Source organism: Myotis nattereri, assembly GCF_964212035.1.
Source record: "Myotis nattereri genome assembly, chromosome: 2".
Classification (NCBI taxonomy): domain Eukaryota; kingdom Metazoa; phylum Chordata; class Mammalia; order Chiroptera; family Vespertilionidae; genus Myotis; species Myotis nattereri.
In genome coordinates, this window is record NC_138076.1 from 24,730,520 (window position 1) to 24,748,169 (window position 17,650).

Consider the following 17,650-nt stretch of genomic DNA (forward strand, 5'->3'; position numbering starts at 1 on the left):
AAATAATTTCTGGGTCAATGATGCATTTTATCAGTGTCTCCCCTCTGTTTCTGATCCTCAAAAAATTTTTCCCATATAGCTAAACTAAGTGACCAGTCCCAAATCCAAAGTACATTGATTCCTAAGTGCAGATGACCAAGAACATCTGGATTGTTGATAATTCCCAGTAGGGTTGCCCTGAAAAATCTAATTCTGCTCCTGTGTTCTTGATTTGTCCCATGTTTGATTTATTACTTTTGTTGGCTTTTTAAAGCATTTTTATTTAGGAGAGTTGAAAGATTTCATCTGCAGATGAAACATTTTATCCTTATTTCCCACTCATATTAAATTTCTCAGGAGGTTAATAGCCCCCGTGGAAAACTAATGTCATCTCATTTTCTTTTCCTTTTAAATGTCTGCTTCTATTGGGTTTCCTAGAAATATGCTACAAGAAGACTAAAAATAATCTTGCCTACAGAGATTTGAAGGAAAAAAAAATAATTCCTTTCCTTCACCAACAGCAGTTTGGGCCTGAGAATGCATGGGAGCAATCCTTGGGTTCTTCACAAGAACTCAATTTCCCTTCCTCAGACTACTGTCACCATAGACAGAATATGTGGGTTTTAAAAGTAGATGCCTTTCTCTTACTTTTTTGACTTTCACACTGGTATTTTCTCTTCTGGTATTTATGTGGCTCCAACGTATCTTCTTCAGGTTAGGGCACAAAAAGAGGATTGGTGTCTTCACCATTTGATTGAGCATTTGATGGTTCTTTTAGGCTGGCCAGGTATTTTTAAGAAATATACTTGGGTCCACATATTTTAGATATAACACATAATTATAAAATGCTATATGTTTTATTCACTGATTCACCTTCCAGGCACAGTTCTCAATGTTAGCAATGAAGCAATAAAACAAAACAGCAACTTCATTTTTGTGGAGCTTACATACATTTTAATGATGGGAGGCAGATGGAGAAATAAATATAAGAACATCAAGTATCATACAAAATACGTTACAACAATAAGCAAAATGAGAAAATGTGAAGTAAGATATAGGGTAGGTCTGGATTGTGGTGGCCAAAGTTTTTTATTTATTTATTGCGATCTAGGAATACCACACCTCTAAGTGATATTTAAGCAGATGCCCGAAAGAAGTAAGGAGTCAGCCACCTAGATACTCGTTGCAAGCAAAAGGAAAAGAAATGACAATGACCCTGACGTGAGAGCATGTTTGTCATGGAGGAGTAGCAGTAAGGAAGCCAGCAGTGCTTGAATGGAGTAAATATTGGGGAGAATGAGAAAGATACACATGCTGGTGGAAGACCAGGTCCTGCAGGGGCCTGTAGGCTTCTTTCCGGAGTGAGATGGGCAACACTGGCAAGTCTGGGAGGAATGAGATGATCTGTCTTAAGTTTTGAATCATCACTCTATCTTCTAAGTGGAAAATGGATGATTTCAACTCAAGAATGGAAGCCAGGAAAGTATGTAAGGAGCTTTTACTCCAATTCAGGGTGGTAGCTTTAACTAGGGAGGTAACAGGAGAGGCATTGAGAATGGCCAGGTCTGGATGCAGATTGAAGGTAAAGTTGACAGGATCTGCTATTGGAGTGCACGTGCAATGGGAGACAAAGGGATCAGTCAAAGAAGATTCCATGGTTTTGTCCAACTCTGCTGAAAAGATGTAACTGCCAGCTTTTCTGTAGGAGAAAATGGTAGGCAGGACAAGTTTGGCAAAAGGGTGGGGAATCAGGAGGTCAGTTAGGAACATGTTCATTCCTGTGGAGACGTCTAGCAGGCATTCGGGTAGTATATGAGTCTGGAATATGGGGGAGAGGTTCAGGTGCAGGTGCAGATTTGTAGACAGTGAGAATAGGTTTTTAAATCCACGAGGCTAGAAAAGATCCCTTGGGAAGTGAGAGTAGTGAGAAGCCCAAGGACTGAGCCCTGAGAGAGCCTACACTTGGGAGTTGTCGTGATGGGAAGGAACTAGTGAAGGAGACCAAAACGCCTAGGCAAGGTCATCGACGGGAATACAAAGGAAACCTGAACAGGCTGGTCATTGTATTTGGTCCACTAACTACAGAGTGTCAGTCATCTTCCATATTTCTTCCACAGAGAATATGTTGTTTAGAAATTTTATCCGACCAGTGCTCTGAACTCTGACAAGTCGTGAAACCTCTCTGAAACCCATTCCTCATCCAGCAGCTTTAGGAAGTAGGTACAAATTAGGAGCAGGAACACTCAGAGGGTTGGTACAAAGTTACAGAATAATGAAAGGGAGGACAGGGATCCCACCTCATTCGGAATAACATTCTAAAATGGCTTAAAATGTATTGAATGCTTAATAATGTATTACAGGCTTTGAGCGAGTGTTATTTTAATTAGTTCTCACAAAAACCCAGTAAGGTGGATACTTGTGGTATGTGGAGGAGGAAGTGGGGGCTCAGAGAGGATTGAACTAAGCCAAGGCTCACAGTTAATAAACATCACGGCTAAGATTAAATTCTATGTCTGCCTAAAACAGAGCCCTCTTTCCTAACAGGCACAGCATGTTGCAATCATACACTCAGAAGCCTTCCTTTGCTTTTCCCGCTTGTCTCCCCGACTGCTTTCTGTGCTCCATTCCTTTCAAGAGTGATAGTGCCCCACCTGCAAAGGCCACTCTGATTGATATTCCTCCAGTGAAAACCACAGGACAGCCAACCAAAAACAATCCCAAAAGAAAACAGTCTAGCTTCTTGTAGCATTTCCTGCCTCAGAGAAATATGCGAAAAAAGGTCATGAACAGCAAGCTGAGTGGCCTGTCTTCGGCTTTCGTGTGTATGAGATGTGTTTGCCTTCTCTCAAGCACAATGACTCTTAGAATTACGGGAAGAAGGCGAGACATCACGTAAGCCTGTTATTTAAACTGCTAACAACTGGGAGGGTAGTTTGTTCCTGGTAATAAGAGAAAAAGATTCTGTTTCCTAGAAAAAGGAGAAATCCACATGTGCAGGTTCTGAGAACATGAAAATAGAAAATTACAAGTTTGGGATTTAAGCTCTGGTTCTCCTGTTCCCCAGCAGTGTGGCCCTGGAGAATGAACTGCTTAGAGTCTTTATTTCTTTATCTGCAAAATGGGCTTAAAAATACCTGCCTTGATCTACTCCTAAGAGGTCAAATGAAAAGATGAATGTGAAGGTGCTTTATAAACTGTAAAGCATTGTGAGTACAAATATATGTGTTCTTGGTGCTATTGTTTTTGTCTCATCATGGAGCCACCCACTTACACTCCGTGGCTACTTAAGACTTTGTAAAAAAACAGACGGAAATGAGTATCATAGTTGGAGGTAGAAAGAGGAGGGTCCAGAGACAAAAATGGAATTAGGGAGACTGAAGGGAAGACAGGAGAGAAGAAAAGAGAGGAGAGGGGAGAAAAACCCACTTAATCTGAGCATGACTAAGAGCCTCTCTTCCAGTCCTTCCACATGTCCTTAAACTTTGCTTCTTGCACTCTGCAGGGTTATTATGTTCTTTTAGTCATACTCTTAGTATACATACATGTCATCAACAGAGCACTTGATAAGGGCATTTCCATAAAGTCAGGTAGCAGTTAGAACTGATAGTTTAATGTGACAACTGTTATAACTGTTTCAGGGAAGGGCAAAGATATGTGTGTGCATGTATTTATATGTGTGAGTGTGTGTGTGTGTGTGTGTGTGTGTGTGTTTTCAAATCTTTACTAGTGAAATTATCAAGTCATCAAGGCTATTTTATCAGACGAAGTGAAGATTGTTCTGGAACCCCTCGTTTGTTCTTGTTGATAAGCACTGATGTCATCTTTATGACTGGATGAGAGAGTCTTCTCTATTCTTTAAAAAAAATAATTTTATTGATTTCAGAGAGGAAGGGAAAGGGAGAGAGAGATAGAAACATCAATGATGAGAGAGAATCATTGATTGGCTGCCTCCTGCACACCCACACTAGACATCAAGCATGCAACCTGGGCATGTGCTCTGACAGGGAATCCAACTGTGATCTGGTTCATAGGTCGATGCTCAATCACTGAGCCACACCAGTCGGGAATTCTCTATTCTTTACTTCTTTGAAAAACTCCTTTAAATGAGGGAGGAAAAGGGCTGCATTCTATGTCCTGTTATGAAATTGGTGTCAAGATAATTTTTAAGTACACATCCTACAAAGATATCCAGTCTTTTGCCCTAAAATTGCCATTCAAATCATATTTGCTTTATTGCTCACTCTCTGGTTCTCTATCAGAAAAATACATTCTTAACTCCAAGCACCTACTTCTTTCTGACTTTTACTCTTGCTTAGATGGAAAGATAACCCAGCAATGCCTGTGGGATTGATATATGAAGGAGTCTCCACAGAGCCCCTGAAATACTCTGGAGGGAGTGCAGCTCAGAGCACAGTGCTTCATGCCTTTGACGAGTTCTTGGGCATTCGCCATAGCAAGGAAAGTGGTAAGCCAGACATTTTTCTTTTCTTTTTTTTCTCTTTCTTAACAGGGAGAAGAACAGAGGTGTTTTTACAAATTGATAAAACCAAGTGTAACTTAAAATGTCACGAAGTCTATACTTTTCCAAATTAACTGGGAAACTCTGTGCCTGCCACATGTTATTGTGTCAAGTCAATTAATATCAGGCCTCAGCAGGAAATTGAATTTCATTTCCAATTCTTAAAACATTGCTATATTTCCAGCTGTTCACTGCAGTTTTGTTTGGATCTTAGGCAATGGCTTCCTTACTCTAAAATGAAGGGAGAGTGCTGGAGTTTGGAGGGTCTGGCATTTTGTTGCTAAGTGCAGGTGTTGCCCATGATGGCTCTAAGCTCCTCCATGAAAGCCCTTCCCCATGAAAATGGTGCAACCTCAAGCCAATTCTATTTAGACCAGAAGAGGGAAGAGCCAACCATTTTAGAAATTTGAAATTGCTCATTTCCTTACCTGTCAGTCTTGAGCCAAATGTTTAATAGCTGCTAAAACCACTTCATAGTACAGAGTTTTCAAGTTGAATTAGAAAAACAAAGACTAGAATTTGGTGTCAGAGGGTCCAGTCTCATCTGCAGAAGTCAGTTCTCTAGAACTATAACTTTGCATGGATTTTGACTTGGTGATGATAGTAGATGTCATACCATGTATAATATTAAACACAGAATGGGTTTCCTATAAATTATCTATCTGTCTACATTTCTTATAAATATCAATTGATTAGATTTTAAACAATTTGACTTCAAGAGGTTGTTATTAAAACAGTTGCTCATTCTTTATCTTTTTGCTCTTATAAACCCTATTACTTTCTTTTTCCTTAGCACCCCCCTCCAAAACAAAACATTTAAGAAATAAAATTCAGCAGATTATCTAGCTACTTAGTTTAAGAGTTTATGCTCACATGGGGATATTTGGTATATGATAAAAATTTATACACTGGGTGATGGAAGTAGTTCCAACTCAGTTATCTGAGCTGAGCTTACTTCATTTCCCCTTCCCTGTCACCTATCAGTAGTCAGGAGTGTGCATTTGTGTGTTTGAAGTCTACTACCAAAGAAGCCAGCAAAGCAGATGGGACAGTTAGGATGATTAACAACACTTTTTGCTGCATTGATGTCTGGAAAAGCAGCCCGGCTTGTTTACCTTTCCATGTGGAGCTTTGACATTGGTCTGGATTATTTCTTTCAGGTAACTTTCTGCTCAACATGAGGGACTACATGCCACCTTCTCATAAAGCCTTCATAGAAGCCATCCAGTCAGCTCCTTCACTGAGGGACCATGTTCTATCCTCTGGGAATGGCCCACTCCTGACAGCCTATAACCAGTGTGTACAGGCCCTGGCAGAGCTGCGCAGCTATCACATAACCATGGTGACCAAATACCTTATCACATCTGCAGCCAAAGCAAAAGGCAGGAAGCTAAGCCATCTCCCAGGACCACCTCAGGCCTTAGAAGACAGGGGCACAGGAGGAACTTCAGTTCTGATCTTTCTAAAGAGTGTCAGGAATAAGACCTTGGAGGCCATCCTCCCCCAAAGTGGTTAAGAAAGGCCTCTCCTGGTGATGCCAAACCAGCAAATGCCCTACTGGAGGGCAGATGGGCCTGGAGAATGAAGATCAGGGTCCGTCTGGAATAACCCAAAATCGACCTGTGCCCTGTTCATGTTCCTGTTCTATAGAACTTCATCTTCTTCTTTGTTGAAACCTGTTGGCCTTCACAGAGGAGAATTTTCATGCCCATAAGTTTTCTTTTTTCTACATGATCACTGGTTGATAGCAAATAGCTTTGGACGCTCCCTCATTCAGAAACCCATAAAGGAGCAAGGGTATCCCTATTCTATTTGCAAAGTGATGGAAAACCAATCAAAATTTCAGAAACTAAATAAAATTGCCTGTGGACAGACCACACAGTAGATTTCTTGGAAAAACAAATTAAATATTCATCCATTCTTTCATTCACTTAACAATGTAGTAAGTTTCACTCCAGCCCTCGCCTCCCTGCATGTGTTGATTTGGTGGAGATGTAGAGGAGAGAGGAGGCTGACAGCGAGACTTGGAAGTCACCAGTATGAAAATGAATAATGACATGGGAACGGATGAGACTCTTCCACATGGTTCATCAATGTGCAAATTCTATTTTAGTTTCCTTCTTTATTTTTAGGAGAATGATTCTTTCTCCTTACACTGAACGTTTAAAATAATTAACCCTTTCAAAGTAAATGAGCAAAGTGGGAATAAAGAGTAAATTCACATGTTTACAAGGTCTCATTCTACCTGACAATACAAAGCTAGAAAATGTTCATCATGTCTATTTAGGATAAACCCCACTAATTTAGACTTGCTCCCCATTATGCACACACACATAGCTGGGATAGTATATAAATTACACAGCTCTGATCTGGCATTGGGGCATCAGTGAGAGGTACCTGACTGGGGGTAGGGGATTCTGTCCAAATTAGTGTCTGCTAAGCAGTCCCCTTCTCCATGTAGGCACTGGTCAAATGTCACTCACAGCATGTCTTATACTAAGAGACCTTTCAGATTCTTGGCCCTCAAGGTCCGATCATGCTACTTAGAGAAAACATTTGACTACTTCCCATATCCCTAGGAGTATTGAGAGACTAGAAGGTTAGCTCCAAGTGTCTGCCCAGTACTCATTCTCTAGTGTCATGGTGGTCTGTGGGGAGGAACAGAGGACTTCTGGACTTTTGTTAACACTCAGGGTCCTTGGTAAGAAACCATGAACCAGCATCTTCCACTTGGGGTACCAGGAGGGCTCCTAATGACCCATACCCTTCAAGGGCTTGGTCTGGCAAAAAAAGAGGTAGAGCATAATAGGAGCCAGACCTTCTAGTTTGAATGGGCCAAGAGAAAACCCTGGGTCTTACAGCATCATTTCTGCCTACTGCTTAGGTCAGGATCTCAGCTCAAAGACCTAGGCTCTCTTAACGCAAAAAGCCTTTCTCTCCATATGTTCTTCATCTTGTGTTTGAAAAGTCTGTTATGAAACGTAGAAAATGAGCATGGACATGCTTATTTCTCTTTGGTTTGATGTTCCAACTGCTCTACCTTGGTATCAATAAACCCAGGCTGCCTTCGCTGCCTGGGCTGGGTGTATGCTATGGTCCAAGAAGGTAGACCAACTAGACTAGGTGGGGGAATACGAGAGAAGCACATTGGTTCATGATTCAAGACATGGTCCTTTCTCTATGTCATCCTCAGGTGAAAAGACCATGACCTTTAAAATAAGACCTGTGTTTGATTTCTGATGTCTCCATTTTTAACTACAACGTGGCTTTTGATCAATTTCAGAAAATCATGAATCCTCAGCTTCCTATTTATTATGAAATCAAGATGATCAGATTGGTCTCAGGGTGTATATAAGTAACAGAAGGAATAGTTCTTGGCAAAGAGAAAAAAGGCAATAAAAGTTTATTTGGTTGTGAGTTGTGGCCCAGGGCTTCAGGAGAGCACACTGTATTCCTCAGGCTTCTTGGACTCACAGAGTCTGCAGAGCAATAAAACAACCATTTAATATTTATGATTGGGGATTCTGGAAAGTAGAACATGACAAAAGTGTGGGCTTAAAGAGCTGAAAAACCTGGGTTTGTGTTCCAGCTTTGTCACATTTTACAATGACAAATTGATTCATCTTTCAGAGCCATGGTTTACACTCTTGTTAAAGAAGGGACATCGTAATTACTGTGTGGAGCAATAGAATAACAATTTTGATGATATAAATGATACTTTTATGTTTTAAAAATCTCAGCATTAAGGATGAATTCTACTTTCTTTGAAGCCATCACTTTCATATTAAAAAATAATAAAACATCAGTAGAAGCACAGACACCTTGCTCTTCGTACAGTTGTTTGTATACAGAATTCAAACAATAAAATCAAAACCTCATTTTTCTCAACCTGTGAACAAAAAGTCTCCTTGGTAAATTATTTTTCTTCCTAAGCACACCAATAAATATTTATATCAAAACCATAGCATAGCAATTTTCATGTAATCAGATCCAACAGAAGAATTCATTTACGTAAATCTTTGTAGATAAGAAACATGTGATTTGCTGTGCATATTCCAATCCAACCTGCCTTTCCTTCAGAGTTTGAGAAGTGATACCATGAAGAGCTAGTCTGCCAACTGTGTGTCACAGGTGTATTGATGAGATTGGTTACAGGACCTTAGCATCACAGCAGCTGGTCACAGGGTCTCAGAACTCCCAAAGCATGAAGCAGGAGATGGTGTCCCCACCTCCACACACTGAACACCAGTCCCTGTGCTCAGGACAGGCCTTGTGGAGAACATAGGCATGAAGCAAGGTAAAAGCATGTCTACACTCAGGGCAAGTTGCTTAGGGACATGCAGGGACAATCTATGTACTGACTGTTCACCTGAGGAACTGAGAGTTCTCAAGCTGGCTATTTCACTAAAATTATACACCTTGCCCTGCACTGCAAAACAAAACCCCACCAGTACACAGTGCCAACACCACTGAAAACTTGTCCCTGGTCAAGTAAACATCTTGTTCTATTACAAATATGATGATGGATGAATAGATAGATGCTCGAAAGATGACAGATGTAGATTGATGACAGAGAGAGAGAGGGAGGGAGAGAGAGAGAAAGAGAGAAAGAGATAGAGACAGAGAGAGAGAGAGGACATGACCTTAAAACAAGCAAACAAAGCAAGAAATAACCTAAAATTTTCTTAAAATAATGTGAGCACATGTGGACTTAAGGCTTTAAATCTATATCTGTACCAAATGGGGCCCTGATCTGTCCCTCAAAGGACAGGACTGCAAAGAATCATCTCAATTTGTATACTTTCAACAGATGCAAGCCCCACTCAGAGAGACCACGGAGCCTAATTCAGAGCAGATTTCCTATAAATGTTGAATCAATGGAAAACCAGATAGAATAAGTGGGGTGGAAAAAGACATTTACAAAGTCTTGTCTTTCAAAATTTTCAGATATGTATAGCTTGTTGTCATTACACAATGATGATACAAATGCAAACAAATGTATTTTATTTCCCAATGAACTAACTTAAAAATGTTTTTATTGATTTTTTAGAAAGAGAGGAAAGGATAAAGGGAGAGAGAGAAGCATTGATAGGTTGCCTCCTGCATGCACCCCTGCCTAGGATGGAGCCTGCCTGTGGCCTGAACAGGAATCAGCTGGTGACCTTTTGGTGCATGGGACGATGCTCAACCCACTGAGCTACACTGGCCAGGGCCCAAGGAAATAACTTTTAATTCATGTGAAAAGGCTTGATTTCTTGGGCTAGGGAATGCCATTTTTGGTTTTATACAATAATGGTACAAGTAAAGATACCAATACAGAAGAAAACACATTTTTCTCAAAATTTCTAGTGACAAAAGGTATCCATATCAGTAACAAACAAACAAACAAATAAAGAAAAAACACACAAAAAAACAAACCTTACTGAGGGTAGAAATTATTTTACTGGTATTATATGAGGATGCTATTGCAAGTCTGAAGGAATGGCAAAAATATAAGCTTAGAAATCAGACAAATGCAGGTTTGAATTCTCACTCTGCTGTTTATTTACAACATAAGCCATTCATCTCACTTAACATTTGAGTCATAATAACCACATGTGTAAATGAGGATAATACTGTCTACCTTGCAGTGCTTTTATGAAAAGTAAAGCTAATATAAATTTGTTGACTACCAGACTACTCCCTGGATTTGGATAAGAAAACAACTGTAGACAAATGAAACAGTAAGGAGAGTGGGAAACTTGCTCTCTCCCACTCCTTAGGTTCCAAGGAGAATGGAGAGGATATCCAACATACATGTAACCAAGAAGTCTACAGGAACCCTTTTCTTGAAGCACGTGTGGAATAATGTGTTTATGTATATGGGTGTAAGATGCAAATGATGACTGAAAACAAAGAAATTGCCAAACCAGCTCAGAATCAGACCCCAGGACAGGTTCATCCAGCTCTAGGATTTGTAAATTTTTTTTATAATGATAAGAACCATGAAGGATGCTGTGACAGGATTCTATTTTGCGCTTACCTGGATATAATCAAAATCAGTTGTGTGTAACACACAGTAGTTTCACAATGACTGTAGAATAAATCAACACCCTGATTGAGTGTGACAGCAGGTGGTCTACAAATTCTAGCCTTCAGAAAACAGTTGCTTTCAGAATACTCAGCCTTACTGCCAGGGACCAAGTGGAGGTGGAGGGAAATTCATACTTTCTTCCCAGCTTAGAGAGGTTGTGTCTTCAATTATTGTAGAGGTCCGGTTGTGCATATAAGTGGAGCATGTACCACTTAAATGTTCAATTTGAAGGTTCACCAAATGTATGCTGACCCATAGAAACCTTGTCAATGCCTTATGATTATTTGAGCTTTCTTAATTAGTGACTTATATTAGTTTGGGTTCTCCCTATAAACAGAACCAATAGTGTGTGTGTGTGTGTGTGTGTGTGTGTGTGTGTGTGTGTGTGTTTGGGGTGAAGGGAGAAAGAAGAGCTATTATTTTAAGGAATCAGAGACTAGCAATTCCAAAATCTGTAGGGTAGACCAGCAGGCTGGAGACCCAGGGACAAGCCAATGCTGTGGTTAAAGTCTAAGGCCAACTGTTGGCAGAATTCCTTTTTGCTTAGGGGAAGTAAGTCTTTGTTCTATAAAACCTTTAACTGATTGAATGAGGCCCACCCACATTATGAAAAACAATCTGCTCAAAGTCCATCAATTTAAATGTTCATCTCATCTAAAAACAAACAAACAACAAAAACACATCATAGAAACATCCAGAATAATGTTTGATGAAATATCTGGACATTGAGGTCCAACTAAGGTGACATATAACATTAGCTATTACAAACCTCCTTTAGAAGGGCCTGAATAGGGTAAGTTATGATATCTAGCACACAATCCCTATTAGAGCAGGGGAATCCTCCTTTGTAATGATGGAGAGAAGGCAAAAAAAAGTACAGAGTATAACTACTGCCTCTAAGATACCTGGATGGGATGCAGTAGTGGGTTGCATAGAAGCTACCAGAGAGAAGTGAGAGTACCATCAAGGAAAACCTGACTTAGTTTATAACTCATAAGTGGAATCTAAAGAACAATGTTGTATAAGCAAACAAACAGAGCAGAAACAGACTTATAGATACAGAGAACAGGCTGATCATTGCCAGAGAAATGGGGGTTAAGGGGGCTGGGTTAAAAAAAATGAAAAGAGTAAGAAGTACAAATTTCTAGTCATAAAATAGTCATGGGAATGCAAAGTAGAGCCTAGGAAATATAGGGAATACAGTCAATAACATTGTAGTAACTATGTAGGTGCCAGGAGGACACTGGAAATATCAAGGGGACCACTTTGTAAGGTATATGATTGTCTAAACGCTATGCTGTACACCCAAAAATAATGTAAAATAATATGAATGTAAACTGGCAAATCTTCACCTGGGGAGAGGGAAGGGCCTTGGAACCTGAAACCTTGTGCACAAGACTGGCCTTCACTTCGGCTGCACAACCACTTACCACTGCTGGTGACGAGGGAGCGCTGATTCCTTTCCACCCTGTGCTCACGTCCAGTGCAGCTGGAATTAGTTGGATAATTTTCAGGAGACTTTAGTAAAGACTCAGCGATGATTTCAAAAGCAAATGAACAAAATTACATACCAGGAACACCAGCTAAATGTCATGACTAACATGTAATGCTCGCTCTGTGGGCCTCACAGGCCCTATTGTGATTTTTGGGTTACCTGCGGCAGGTCAGGATCCCTCAAACCTGGACACAAAGATCTCTCACTTCACTGTGTCAAGACCAGTGAGGCTCAGAACCTAAGTTCTCCTGTTGCCGTTAGTCTGAAATTCTTTTTGTTGTCTCATTACAAGGTTAAAATAAAACTAAAACCAAACAAAGACTTGCTTAAAGCCTATGAGATCCGATCTAGTTTAAGATGTGGGATATAAAATGCTTAGTAGCTACAAACCATTTATTCCTTCCACAACAGTGAATTTCACCCACCAAATTTTTTCTTGCATTTTCTTGTGCACACATTTGCTTGGGTAATGAAAGAAATGCTCTTCTCCTTCCTTGTTCACTTAACAGTAAACTTAATATGGAAGTCGGGTATCATTGCTTTCTGAAATGCAATCTCTAGTTAATTTTTGCAGTTTAGCATCTGCTTCCAGTGATATTGAAAAACTGAGTTCTTCAATGTAAGCATCATCCAGAACAAATGATTTTTTTTTTTTGCAAAGTAATTTCCTTTGTAAACTCACAAATCTTTAGGCTCACATGGTTCTGTGGCAGCTATATAGATTTCAAACCAAACTCAATTATGTATCTGCCTTTAATGGTCCATAAACAGGTTTCCTTCCCCCGCCCCCCTTTCTAAAGGTTTCAATCAGAGATTTGACCTGAAGCCTGTGTTGGGAGCCCTTAGACCCCATGCTGGTCCTTGGCAGGCCATATCCCTCCTTACTAGGCGAGGCCTGCTGGGGCCCATGGGACTTGTCTTTAGAGTGACCAACGTTTTGGAAAATCGATCAGGGACACAGCCATACTGGACAAAATAATGGCAGCAACAGTGATAATAATAATGATGCACAAGGTATTATTAATTGATCATTAAACTATGAAAGTATGTTCCTTGGCCCGGTGGCTCAGTTGGTTGGAGTGTTAGCCCATACACCAAAAAATGCTGGGTTTGATTCCAGGCCCATGAGGGAGGCAACTGACTGATGTTTCTCTCTCACATCGATGCCTCTCTCTCTCTCTCTCTCTCTCTCTCTCTCTCTCTCTCTCTCTCTCTCTCTCCCTTCCTCTCTAAAATCAATTTAAAAAATAAATAAATAAAATAAAGGGTCCTCTTCAAAGACAGTGCCAGGCATTGAGGTATTGAGGACAACCTAGAGAAGGCACATCTTAGCACAGCCACATACAAAAGGAGAAAAGGAAAAAAAAATATGCATCTACTTGAAATCATATTTTATTAAGCATTACTTACTCTTGTTACATACATGTTATTATTTAAACAAAACAATTTGCTAGTTCACAGTGGCAGTTAGTAGTAATAAATAGGAGGACTGATTAAACAATATGTAATTGTTCTTATTTTAGTGATCTAAACTTTTCAAACGAACTCAGAAAACATGATCACAATACTCACCATGTGAAAAACAAGCTCAATACAAAGCACAATGTTAATCCACAAAGTCACAGACAGGCTGTTAACATTTAGGATTACAATGCACTTAAATTGCACAATTTAGTCACATCCATTATTGCAAACCACAAATCACAGCTGCCAACATCAGCCATCAGGGGAAGCACCACTGACAATGAATATGGAAGATGGGTCATCTACACCATATTTGACTCTAATAAGAGTGTTCATCTCAGCCCTCATTTGAGGGGGCTTTCATGGGAATATTTCACTTTTCCTTTAATCATTTGGTGCATGATCGGAAATGGGACTTGTAACATCCTGATGAAGGACTTCCAAGGTCAGGGGACTTTCAGTGCTAAAAGCAGGACAGATTTAGGCAAACCAGGGTATTCAGCCTATTTGCCCTCCATTAACCCACAGCCCCTCCACCACCACTGCTTTCTAGAACATACTCTGCTTACCCAGAACTCCAGAATCCCAAGACTGTTTTTAGAACCTGCACCATCCTCTCTCCTGTGTTTACTCCTGCTTGGTATTGATTTGCCTGGGCCCACAGTAAGTGTGTAGGGAGGGCGCTATTTGCAGGTATGTGGTTGGGGCTTAGCCACGTGGCTGGTTGTCTGCAAGCATGACGGAGCAGTCCCTGGAAGTATGTGCCAAAGTGGGCTGGGAAGAGTGAGTCTAGACCTGAGACTGACTGTCTTCATGTCTCCATGGACTTCTAAGGAGTCTGAGAATTTTAACTTGAATATGGACTCTCAGGTAATAATGAAAGTATCTTTTTTTTTAAGGTAAGATGCTAGAACACTTTTTATGTAATAATGTTATAGCTTGATTTATAACTTTTAGATAAGTGTAGAAATGGCTTTTGGATGTCCATCTGTACTTTACCCAGACCCTGACTAACATCAGGGGTGGGGATTGCCTATCTGTCTCATGTCGGAAAAGTATGAACCTTGCTTGTAAGTCTGCCCTCTGACCAGCAGAGGGCAATAGCAACCTGTAATATACTTTACCAAACTCCAAGCAAGGCCTGAATTCCCCACTCATCTGAGACCCAAATACTTTCCTATTTTTTTTTTATTTTTATTTATTTTTTTTTAAGTATCTCTCTACAGTAGGGCTGGGAGGAATCGTGAAAGGTTATTACCCAGAGCCCTGCCTCCTCATAGTACCACACAAAGTCAACCCAGATAGATCTGTCTATACATTTCAATAGGGATATCTGGATGGTATAATGGTAAATAATTTGTATTCCTCCTTTTATATTTTTCTTTATGAGAAAGAAAACCACTAATTCATGTGTTTTTAAGAGTGGGAGGGGAATTCACTCTACATCAGTGACCAGTGTTATCAGAGAATTTTTACTGTCAAGGAAGCTTAAATGTTGCCAAATGGTGAAAAGAAGATTAGTAACAGTTAGACTAAACATGGAAAGAAAGATCACATAAATACTACTAACAGGAAAAGCCAAATAATTGCCCTGGGCTTAGAAAGAGATTAGTTGGGGTTTTGTTTACAAGAAAATACAAATGTCATCACTGATTAAATATTTCTCTACCCATTGCCCCCCTCACAACCCTGCTAACTCTATGATACTCAGCTGTGTGTGACTCCTGTGAAATACCTACTATTATAAGAGTCCAGTTATTTAGTTTGCACATGCAAACAGATATTCACTTAAAAACTTCCTATTGTGATGATCACTAAAATTATATTCAATCCTTGGAAGGAAAACTATGGTTGGATTGAGATATCAAATGGAATAGGCAATGTGACATCTAACTAATCTGCTCATTGCTACCAAGTTCAGCCTTATTTTAAAATATAAAGCAAGCATTAAAAAAACAAATTTAAAGAGTCCTTATCCTCTCCCTTATACATTAGTTTCCAAGGAATGATAAACATAATGAACAGAGAATTTAAATTTTTAATATGAAACTAATGAAAACAACAAATCTAGACTATATATTACTCAACCTCCCTCAGCCACATAGCAAACATAAATTTAGGATTAGTGTATGAAGACCATATATATCTTCTACTCACAACATTCCTTCTTTTTAATCACTTGCCTGGGTACAAATTTCAGTTCCTCCATCCAACATATTTGTGACATCTTTGTGTGTCCATTTTAGGCTAATAAGAAAATTTACATTATAGGTAATTATAATTATATATAGTTAATATATGTAAACCATTTAGACCAGGTATATATATAGCAAATATTATATAACTATTTACTGTGATTATTATTGCTATTCTTAATTGTCAGGGACTGTTAGACACACTGTTGTGCCGTGTGGAAGGAAAGCTTGCTTTCTTAAATCCAAGGCATAGTCATAGAAGAGTTCTGCTCATTTATGCTCTCTTGGGCTTCATCTGGAAGGGAAAATTTGTGATCTACCAAGAAGAAGGCCTTTGTTAACATTGAGAAATTTCTACAGTATAGCATTCTATTCTTTTTTGGGAAACATTTTTTTCTGATTCTGTTTGATTACTGTCATGTTCAAGATGCCTCAACTTCTCCAATCCTATTCCTAAATTCTAAAGGCCATGAAACATCTCATTTTAAAATCAAACTAAATGCATGTTCGTGTTGTGAGACCTATAATACTCTTTGAGAAAAGTGTAGATACCATAAGTTTTGAAAAAATAATCAGGACTATGGTTTACAGAGCTAAAGACTCATAAGCATGTTGGCAGGGGGAGTTAATTTTCTAGAAGAGATGTTATATGCTACAGCCTGACAGGATTGGTTAAGCTGTAAAATATCTGAAGTTTAGCTTCCACACCTCTAACCTCTCCTTTTTATGCTGACAACCCCCATTTGGTGACATCTATCAGGAGAATGTTAAATTTTATATAATTAAAACATCCCCAAGGATAGAAGTTTGTTTCTCCCTCATGTTTTAAATTACCCAGGGATGAAATGGTGGCTCCATAGAGTCATTAATAAATCAAGTTGCTCTCTCTCTGCCCTGATATCCTCTGGAGGCTGCTTCACCTCATGGTTTAAGATGGCTGCTGAAGCTCCAGCCTCTGTATCTACCTTCCAGGTCATGGGGAAAAAAAGGCGAAAGAAGGACAATGTTCTCTTTGTATGAGAAGACTTCCAAGAAGTCCTCTACATATCATTTGCTTTATATTGGCTCTATCTTACCTCCATAGCCTTCCTAGCTGCAATGGAGTTGGGGAAATGTAGCCCTTTAATAGAATAGTCATACACCCAGCAAAAAATAGGGTTCTGTCCAAAAAAGGGAAAAAGAGCCTGGCTGCATATTGAGGTAGGCAATAAAACGCTTTTGTATTACAACTTCCTTGAGTACAATTTTCTCAGTAACCATTATGTTTTTCAAAACTTTTCCTCAGAAAGAAATCTAACACTCATTCCATTGTATAAGAGAAGGTAAAGGATGAGAGTATTAACTCTACTTAAGGAACAGGAACAATAATAGCATTAAAGCTTTAAGTACAGTCAATGCTAATAAAATGTCAAGGGAAGGAGGAAGGAATAAAAGGAGCAGAGGCAAGGTTTGACAGAACTGAGTAGGCCATCACAGCACGCAGGCAACTCACACTTCGCCATAGGCCAGTCAGCTTGCACTAAAATTTGTAACATTATCTTCAACTTGTAGTTGCACTGGTATGGGAAAAGTTCTGGCTGTGTGAACATACCTGCTCTCACTTTAGAAGAAATTTTACCTGTTCTCATAGTGAGGAGGAAATTCTTTAAATGAATTGGATTCCATAAGTTTAGAGCAGTCTGTATCTGAAACTTTAGCCCTACATCAGAATTTCCTGGAAATTGATAAAGCACAGTAGATTTGGGGTTCAACGTGAGAACCTTCTTTTCTTTATTTTTTGATATATTTTTATTGGTTTCAGATAGGAAGGGAGAGGGAGAGAGAGATAGAAACATCAATGATGAGAGAGAATCCTTATCCGCTGCCTCTTGCTTGCCCCCTACACGTGTCCTGACCAGGAATCAAACTTTGACCGCCTGTGATGC

General features: G+C 39.5%; 1 protein-coding gene across 1 annotated transcript in view; it reads left to right on the forward strand.

The window, feature by feature from the left end:
• Positions 1–6,014, forward strand: part of IDO2 (indoleamine 2,3-dioxygenase 2) — a gene marked incomplete at both ends in the record, with an annotated part of 42,854 nt that extends 36,840 nt beyond the window's left edge. The window contains 2 exons of the mRNA XM_081084578.1: positions 4,296–4,444; positions 5,659–6,014. Of these exons, the coding sequence (XP_080940704.1) occupies positions 4,296–4,444; positions 5,659–6,014 (505 nt within the window). The remainder of the gene's footprint in view (positions 1–4,295; positions 4,445–5,658) is intronic.
• Positions 6,015–17,650: the final 11,636 nt, after the last annotated feature.